General features: G+C 32.3%; 2 protein-coding genes across 2 annotated transcripts; one reads left to right on the forward strand and one right to left on the reverse strand.

Annotated features, from left to right (window-relative positions):
- Nucleotides 1-19: 19 nt before the first annotated feature.
- LOC122525634 (nuclear pore complex protein Nup214-like) lies at nucleotides 20-6,524 on the reverse strand. The gene is made up of 5 exons (XM_043648547.1): nucleotides 5,983-6,524; nucleotides 5,455-5,748; nucleotides 613-5,374; nucleotides 355-535; nucleotides 20-230 (listed from the first exon to the last, which is right to left on the reverse strand). Exons 1-5 carry the CDS (start codon nucleotides 6,013-6,015, stop codon nucleotides 203-205), a joined length of 5,298 nt encoding a protein of 1,765 aa, XP_043504482.1. The 5' UTR covers nucleotides 6,016-6,524; the 3' UTR covers nucleotides 20-202.
- Nucleotides 6,525-7,131: 607 nt separating this feature from the next.
- LOC122525793 (WD repeat-containing protein 46) lies at nucleotides 7,132-9,605 on the forward strand. Its single transcript, XM_043648749.1, has 6 exons — nucleotides 7,132-7,456; nucleotides 7,566-8,263; nucleotides 8,358-8,674; nucleotides 8,762-9,086; nucleotides 9,214-9,327; nucleotides 9,400-9,605. Exons 1-6 carry the CDS (start codon nucleotides 7,444-7,446, stop codon nucleotides 9,502-9,504), a joined length of 1,572 nt encoding a protein of 523 aa, XP_043504684.1. The 5' UTR covers nucleotides 7,132-7,443; the 3' UTR covers nucleotides 9,505-9,605.

Raw genomic sequence — 9,605 nt, forward strand, 5'->3', positions numbered from 1 at the left:
TTTTAATATATCTAATTTATCTGTTATCTCTTTTATTTTATTTAGTTTCTCTTTATCTTCCACAAATGTTGTAACATTAAAATTAGCTTATGAAAATTAATTATTTTATTGAATTAATAGTAAATAAATCGTTTTTAATTATAGTCTTTTTGTAATTAATTTTTACATTTGTCTCTATGTAATTTTAATTTACATTTAACTTTTATCGCCAATTAGAGAAAGAACTTCCCCTGAAACAAAAAAATACGTGCTCTTTTATGATATATATATATATATATGTATACCATTTCTAATTTTTATATTATATATTTTTTTTAAATTATATGCATTCTGTATATATTAAATAATACTTACCCAGAAAATGCAGGTTTTTCAGGTTCTGGAGTCTTCTGAGCTAAACTACCGAAGGTTAAACCACCAGATTGATTAGCTAAAGATTCAAACGTACTGCTACCTGTAGTATTTCCAAATAAATTTGGCATAGTATTTCCAAGTGGCGAAGGACTTCCACCTATAGTAGGAGGACTTCCAAATCCTGATTTAAAAACAAATTATTTATTATATTAATTAATTTATAAACTACAGCAAGGTCAACATAAATTAATATTTTACCTCCTGGCGAAGCAGCACCAAATCCTGTTCCTCCAAATCCCATTGAGCCGAAAACTGATTTAGGCGTTTCAAAAACTGGAGATGATCCAAATACAGGTTTAGCACCAAAAGCAGGTGCTTGACCAAAAGCTGGTTGTGATCCTAATACAGATGGTGTACCATTTATTGGACTTCCAAATACAGAAGTTGACCCCGTAGTAGGAATATTACTGGCAGAACTTCCAAATAAAGAGGAAGATCCTGTATTAGCATTTCCTATTGCTGGTGAACTTCCAAATAAAGATCCAGAAGAAGGACTAGCAACCCCCGTTGAAGATGCAGTATTTGTATTAACACCGAATAATGAATTGGAACCTGATGTTGCTCCTCCGCCTCCAAATATTGAACTTGCTGGTTTTGCGGCATTATTGCCAAAGATTGATCCAGCTGAAGTTGAGCCAAATGTAATAGAAGAATTTCCACCGAATATAGATGTATTCGTGGATGGTTGGGGAGGATTCCCTCCAAAAACTGAGGTTGTTGATTGAGTTGTAGATGGTTGAGGAGCATTCCCTCCAAAAACTGAGGTTGTTGATTGAGTCGTAGATGGTTGAGAAGCATTTCCTCCAAAAACTGAAGTGGTTGATGGAGTCGTGGGTGATTGAGGATTTCCACCAAAAACTGACGTGGTTGATGGAGTCGTGGGTGATGAAGGATTTCCACCAAAAACTGAGGTGGTTGATTGAGTCGTAGATGGTTGAGTAGCATTTCCTCCAAAAACTGAGGTGGTTGATTGAGTCGTAGATGGTTGAGCAGCATTTCCTCCAAAAACTGAGGTGGTTGGTGGAGTCGTGGGTGATGGAGGATTTCCACCAAAAACTGAAGTGTTTGTTGATGGAGTCGTTGGTGATTGAGCATTTCCACCAAAAACTGAGGTGGTTGATTGAGTCGTAGATGGTTGAGCAGCATTTCCTCCAAAAACTGAGGTGGTTGATGGAGTCGTGGGTGATAGAGGATTTCCACCAAAAACTGAAGTGGTTGATTGAGCATTTCCTCCAAAAACTGAGGTGGTTGATTGAGTCCTAGATATACTAACAAATACAGGCGTACTTGGAGGACTGTTAAATGGTGTAGGATTAGATGTTATAGCTGTTTTTTCAAAGATATTCGTAACTGAAGTAACAGACGTTGTTGGGAGGGATTGAGAATTTGCCTCTGTTGTTTGTGCAGCTTTTCCAAAAATTTGAGGAGACAAATTTGCAATCGAGGACGCTGTTGTAGTATTCCCAAAAGTTAATGCAGCAGATGAAGTAGTTACCGCAGCTACATTCGATGTTGGTACAGTACTACTAGATTGGCCAAAGATTGGTTTAGTTAAGGAGCCATAAAATGGCGAAGTGGTGCTTTGATTTGTAGTAGTTGTATTAAAGTCAGATACTACTGAAGGAGTAGAAGAAAATCCACTAAATTTAGTTGAAGAAGATTGAGTAGTTTGTGTTCCAAACATTTGTGTTACAGATGATGTAGTTTTAGTTATTCCAAAAGTCGATGCAGTTGAAATAGGAGATGAATTACCTCCAAAAATAGATACATTAGAAGTCGCGGGTTGTCCACTAAATAATGTTGATGTATTTAATGGTTGTTGTACTTGAGTATTACTTGCTCCAAATGTAGATGTAGTTTTATCACTTGTACTATTTGTTCCAGGAGCAGATGAGATTGAAGCTTCAAAAGTTTTTTCTATATTAGGTTTTGATATAAGATTTCCAAATATATTATTATTAGTTGTAGCTTGAGTTGTAAAAACTGCTGGTGGATTAGTATCAGTTGAAGGGAGTTCACTAATAGCAGCATTGCCCTTATTATTTACTGGAACATTTTCTGCAATAGATGTCATTTCAGTCTGATCTTTTTTCTCGAGATCTAAAAATATTCCCATCAAATTGAGTAACTCTTTTTGTGGTTGGTTGGTCGATGGCATGGAATTTATAGTATCCGAAACAAAAGAAAATATTTCCGGGGGATAAGAAGCAGATGTAGGAGTTGAGGAATTTTTTACCATTGCAGGCAACATATTTGAATTAGCAAAACTAAATGTATTCATAGCATCAGTTTTAGCAATTGTTGATGGTACACCTGATGTCATTGAAGCAATATTTCGTGATATGGGCTGATTTTTGACTGATGAAAATTCTAATGGTAATGCATTTGTTAATGAGCTATTTGAAAATGACATTGATTCAAAGGCATTCTTTGATAATGTTTGATTATCGTTTTTGATCTCTGTATCTTTAGATAATGCTTTAGCATATACATTACTGTAAGTTTTTTGTATTGTTGCGTCCGCAGTAGCATTATTTTTGCTTATAGATTGTGACAGCGCCTCAAAACTTTCAGGATATTTTTTGTCAGCTTGTAAAAATTTGTTAACAGCTGGAGGAGGAAAAGAAGCAACGTTAGAAGTTTGTTTGGCTGATGTTTTGCTTTGTATCAACATTGAACTTGTATCAGGTGATCCAATCTTGGCAACAACATTATTCAATAAAGCCAAAGGACATTGCGGTTTAAGTCCTTTTATGGTATCTTCCTTTTCTGAATCATATTTGGTTAGAGGCTGTTCTGTCCTGTTTTTAGAATCTGTACTAACAGGACTTAGAGATGCCAAAGAAGATAAAGTAGCTTCTAAACGATCTTGAATAGGAGATGGAGTTGCAGGTTTTATAACTTTTGGCGATGATTCTAGAAGTAAATTTTTCAATTTCAATTGTTTTTCATATGTAAAACTAAGCGTCTTAAAAGCAATAGTTTTACACCGTGCATCAATAACATCTGTGTTTCCTTGAAGATTTGGCGTTCCTTTGGGCGATACTTTTAAATTGCTCATCATTTGATTTAATCCAGAAATTTTATTTGTACGATTTACTGACTTCAACTTTTTATTAAGTTGTTCTATTTTGTTCTTTTCCTTTGTAATAATTTTATTATGCAATACAAGATTTTGATAAAGAAATTCCAAACTGGGAATTTTCATTTTAGATTTTTTTTGATACATATGTTCCGACCATTCAAAATCAAGAATTTTGTTTGCTTGTATCAGTTGGGATTGAGTATGATAAAAAAGCTTCTGCGTTTCTGCTATTTTACTATTTTCACAATTTCTAGTAGTACCACCTTCTGAATTTACTGCATTTTTTGATCTAGCTTCTTCGACCCAGGCAAAAGATTGCAAAAGTAAAGCCTTCAAATAAGCAATATCGGCGGATAGACTATTTGTAGTTTCTCGTAAATCTGTTAGAAATTGATCTACTATAACTGATCTTTCTCCTAACTGTTGTCGTTCCTCCTCTGATCCACACTCAAATACTTGTGGTTCTATCCTGTTTTTTAATTCTTTTTCAAAACGAGTAAATAATTCCATATAAGCACGTACATAAATACTATCATCAATTTGTACTTTTTGCTGTTCAGCAGGTTCACTTGCATGGACTTCTTTAGTCGCAACAGGTTTGGGATCTACTTTTTCAATTTCTTGAGGAATTGATTTTTTAGGAATATCTAATTTGACATCAACTTTAGCAGGAATTGATACTTTTTCCTCTATAGTATTTGGCACAGTTTGTGGAGGTTGTTGAGGTTGTTGAGGTTGTTGAGGTTGTTGAGGTTGTGGAGTTTGTTGAGATTGTGCAGGTTGTGCAGTTTTTGCAGGTTGTGTAGGTTGTGTAGGTTGTTGAGGTTGTTGAGGTTGTTGAGGTTGTTGAAAAAAGCCAGCAGCTTTTAATGAATCTCCAAAAATATTTATCGCTACAGTTTTAGAACGATCGATTAATCCAACGTTTCGATTTTCTTTTGAATAAGGAGTACTGGTTATTGCATTATTTAATGATACATTAGAAAGTATCGTGTTTGGAGAAGATGGAAAAGTTACAGTCTCAGTAGGTGGCGAAGTAATGGCAGGACAATTGGGAGTTAAATTAACCATGTGAAAACTACACAACTGACCAGAAGTTCCTAAAATATGAAGTATAGGAACAGGATGTGGAAGAGTCGAATCTGTTCCCCATGGTAATTTTTGTGTCGGTGTTCTATCTATGGCAAAACCAACTGGATAACTTTCTGTCGTTCTGATAAGTGGTAATTGTGCTCTTCCACTATCAATCAGTTGCCATTGATTCCAAGTACTACCACCATCTATTGATCCTAAAACAGCTACTTCACTACTTCCACTACTCGCAGCAATGATGAGGCCCCACTCTTGTATGCAATCAAAATAATAACGCGGTGTATCTTTATTTTCTTCTACCTCAAACATTCCATATGTTATATCTTCGTAACATGTAAAAATTCCATTAGCTTCCCCTTTAGGAGCATCAATAATAAGAACATTAATATGTTGTTCATCGCTTAAATAAGCTGCACAAAATTGATAATTACTAATCCATAAGATAGATATAACTTCGCCAATGTATGGATTAGGTCCTAAGATAGTTCTAGCAATTTTTAAGTCTGGCTTAAGTTGCACAATATTTCCATTTTTACATCCTACAACTAATTGCTTTCCCTTAGGACTCCATGCCAAACATAAGGCTTCAATTCCATTTAACTTCTCTAATGCTTTTAATCCAATTGCATTTTCCTTTCCATCTTTTATTTCAAAATTGCCAATAGTATGATCAGTTGTTACAGTACAGAACATTTTGGGCATAGTAGGATTCCATCGTAAATCCAAAACAAAAGTTTCTGCATTTGATATAGATAATTGAACTTCGTGTAATAATATTACTTCCTAAAAATAATAAAATATTAAACATTAATATGGTGTGTGTACCATTGTTTCTATGAATTGCAAGGTTATAGTATACATACATGTTTTATAAAAGCATTGGCATCATAAATGAATACTTTAGATAACGATGGTGTAACGGCAAGGTATGAATAATCACAGTTAAATGATATCTTAGATATAATAAAAGGTAAATTGACTTCTATTTTGCGTTCTTTATTGATCTCGCTTCCTGATATTAAAATAGTTAATTTATCATTATTTGCTATAAAAAGTAATCCTCTTTTCTTGTCTATAGTAACAAGGTTGCAAGCTAATGGAATGGATGTAAAACTATCACATATTTGTGATACATTTGCCTGTTTAAACAGAAATTCCTGAAATCACAATATTTTTTATCTCATTAATATTATTTAATTTTTTTTTTTATTTTATTACACTTTAATGAGCATATAAATGATATCATATTTAGTAACATTATTACAAAAAAAAAATATAAATGAAACCTACATGATTAATTAAAAATAAATTCTGATTTCACAAGTTTATGTAATTATTTATATACATATACATATATATAAAACATAAAATAATTGACAGTGTAACCATACCTGCACATCTTTTGGATCAGGAGCAGTGTTCATGATTAATAAAACTTTGTAGGCTTGGAGTGATTAGATAAAATAATATATATATAATTTTCGTAAAAGATTTTTAGTTTTAACAAAAAACTAAACAACGTGTATAGTAAATACACTTATAAATATAATCTAAGTTTCTCTGCTAGTGGCCACAATTGAAGAAAACATATAACAAAAAAGCCGTGGAAAAAAATAAAATAACCAACGATATTAATTACATATTAATTTCTAACGATTACAATTAACACTGTTGAAAATGTAACATTTTCTTTTTTGCAGACAATGTCTTATTCTCCGGTTAAATCAAATGCTCGTGTATATTCGTTTCTTTTTCTTTACTTTGCATGTTTTGTAGCTAACGAAATGCAATAGAAGATAGAAAATATGACACTAGATGTCTCGTCATTCACACGTTGCAACTTGCAACAGCATATAAAAGAATGCAAAAAAGTTGGCATAGAACGTCAACATCTGAAAAAAATGAATAAGTGCTCTTAATTGCTCGCTAATTGCTCGATCAAATTAAATTATTATTTTTCTTAAAAATATATTATAAATACTTAAACTTTAACATTTCACTTAAATATGATTGACTTATGAAGACGATTATTTAATTAAAACGGTGAGCAAGTAAGCTATTCGAATGAGCCACTATAGTGGCCCAACGACCTGGAAAAAATAATCGCAAAAGCCACTTTAGTGGCAGGCAGGCTAAGACGCATATCGGTAATAGCAGTGCTCTACTTTTATCCATCGACCATCGGTAACTGCCACTGTCGGTAACTGCCACTGTCGGTAACTACCACCGTCGGTAATAATAGATTCCTATTTATAAAACATCAACCGTTTTTAATGAGAGTTTGTACTTTAATAATATTGACCGTCAGGAACCTAAATACAAAATATTATCGACGTAGAGTGAAAAAAATTTTAAGTATACTATTACCGACAGTGGCATTTACCGACGGTGGCATTTACCGACAGTTGCAGTTACCGACGGTCGAAAAGATAAAGGTAGAGCACTACTATTACCGATATAGGCCTTAGCCGGCCTGCCACTAAAGTGGCTTTTGCGATTATTTTTTCCAGGTCGATGAGCCACTATAGTGGCTCACTCGAGTAGCTTACTTATTCACTGTTTGAATTAAATAATAGTCTACATAGTCATTCATATTTAAGTGAAATGTTAGAGTTTAATTATGTAAATGCAACTAGAAAATACACAATACTATACTAGATGTCTCGTCATTCGGCATTGCAAACTTGTGCAGTAGCATATGCAGAAGAGGTTTTTTTTATAACTAGTGAAGTAAAGTTAGGTTAAATAACCACATGTTATTGTTGAATAGTCGTTCAAATTGTTTGAGTGAAAATAATTGGAATTGTTATTCTAATAATAAGAATTATAAGCTAATATAAGTTATATTTACGATGGATAAGACACGTACGTATTATTTTCATTTGATAGTAAACTAAACTTGCATTTGCATTTGGGTATGTATTATATATATATGCATAAATAAACATAAAAAGTTTTCCTTTATTTATATTAGAGAAAAAAAAGAGATCACATCCAAGAAGAGTTCCTATCTCTAAAAAAAGACTTTTAAAGTATGATAAAGGAACGGGAATAAACTTGAAGGAAGATACTACTAAGATAAAAAATAAAATACACCGGGAGAAATTTAAACTTAAAGAAAAAGCTATAAAACATGCAATCGAGGATGCTGCTAGAGCAGAATTACTTTTAACTGAAGATTATGGTCATTTAGAGGCTGATCCTGGAGATTCAACGCTTCAATACAAGCAATCAGAGATTGCTGCCAATGTCGATATAACAAGCGCTACTAAATTCTTTACACTAGATTTAAATTTTGGTCCGTATTGTTTAAAATACTTTAGAAATGGTAGACATTTAGTCTTAGGTGGAAAGAAAGGACATGTAGCAGGATTCGATTGGGTTACTAAAAAACTTGCTTGTGAAATGAACGTTATGGAATCTGTGCATGATGTATCATGGCTTCATGTTGAGACAATGTTTGCAACTGCGCAAAAAGATTGGGTTTATATTTATGACAATCAAGGAATAGAACTTCATTGTTTAAAGAGACTGAACGATGTTAATAAGTTAGAATTTTTGCCGTATCACTTTTTACTTGCCAGTGGTTCCAGAACTAGTTATCTCTCATGGTTAGATGTTTCCATAGGAAAAATAATTTCTCGTTTTTCTACTACATGTAATAATATATCTGTAAGTTTTACAAGTAGATATTTCTATTTACATATATGAATATATAATATAAAATATATATTTGTTAATAATTTCAATGAATATTTTAATATAGGTCATGACACAAAATCCAGCTAATGCACTCATATGTATTGGTGATACTAAAGGAGTAGTATCAATGTGGTCTCCTAATTCTAAACAACCGCTAGTAAAAATGCTTTGTCATAAAAACAAAATTGAAGCTTGTGTCGTTCATCCATATGGAACTTATATGGCCACAAGTTGTTCAAACAAATATATGAAAGTTTGGGATATTCGCCAACTTGCAGGTCCTGTTCATAATTTGACTCTTCGACATCCAGCACAACATTTAGCATACAGTCAACGAGGTCTTTTAGCAGCTGCTATGGGAAATGTTGTAGAGGTTTATAGGTAAAATAATATTATAATAACATTTCATGTTGTATTAATTCAGACAGCAGTATATTTAATTTATCAATATATTTGAATTGTTTACAGAGAATCCATGAATGAAATAAAACCATATTTAAGACATAGATTAACATGTAATACGTCAAGTATGGAGTTCTGTCCATACGAAGACGTTTTAGGTGTTGCAACAGCCAAAAATTTTACATCTCTTCTAGTTCCTGGAAGTGCAGAAGCTAATTTTGATGCTTTAGAAATAAATCCATATCAAACGAAAAAACAAAGACGCGAGGCAGAGGTTAAAGCACTTTTAGATAAAATTCAACCAGAACTAATATCATTAGATTCAACAGTTTTAGCAGAAGTGGATGTTCCTAGATTAAAAGAAAAAGTAGAAGCGAAGAAGAAACTTTTAGTAAGTAACAAACTGAATATTGTAATATTACAAATTTAATAATGCTATCATTTTAACATTATTATTGTTATGACTACATATAAAATAATCTGTATTAAATTATTGTAATTTTGTTTTTAAATCGTAGTATATTAAGCCCAAGGATATAGATTTTAAACCACGTAAAACTAAATCGAAAGGTAAAGGTGGAACTGCGAAAGTAATTAAAACTAAAAAGATTTTAAAACAATTAAGTCGCAAAGTAAGTATTGCAATAATATTAAATAAACGCACAATTTTCTACGAACTAATATTTAATCTATACTATATTTAGGAACACATAGAAATGCTCAAAGATGTAACTGAAGAAATTTCTTTGAAAAAGAAGGAAGCTCCCAAGAAAAGTTATGGTGTCTTAGATAGGTTTGTATCTAAGTGAAAAATAACAATACAAGTTAAATTATAAATATTCAATCAGATGATGATCTAAATGTTACTCATAAAAAAAAATTTTGTTTTGATAATAAATATATTACTATT

This window comes from Polistes fuscatus, unplaced genomic scaffold, assembly GCF_010416935.1.
Source record: "Polistes fuscatus isolate 324 unplaced genomic scaffold, CU_Pfus_HIC Scaffold9, whole genome shotgun sequence".
Lineage (NCBI taxonomy): Eukaryota > Metazoa > Arthropoda > Insecta > Hymenoptera > Vespidae > Polistes > Polistes fuscatus.

Coding starts and splice junctions, on each gene's coding strand:
- LOC122525634 (XM_043648547.1), bottom strand. CDS start 6,015: ATGAACACTGCTCCTGATCCAAAAGATGTGCAG. Junction 536..612: donor TGGTGCTGCTTCGCCAGGAG/GTAAAATATTAA, acceptor TTTTTAAATCAG/GATTTGGAAGTCCTCCTACT. Junction 231..354: donor GAAAAACCTGCATTTTCTGG/GTAAGTATTATT, acceptor TTTTTGTTTCAG/GGGAAGTTCTTTCTCTAATT.
- LOC122525793 (XM_043648749.1), top strand. Junction 9,087..9,213: donor AAGCGAAGAAGAAACTTTTA/GTAAGTAACAAA, acceptor TTTAAATCGTAG/TATATTAAGCCCAAGGATAT. Junction 9,328..9,399: donor TAAAACAATTAAGTCGCAAA/GTAAGTATTGCA, acceptor TACTATATTTAG/GAACACATAGAAATGCTCAA.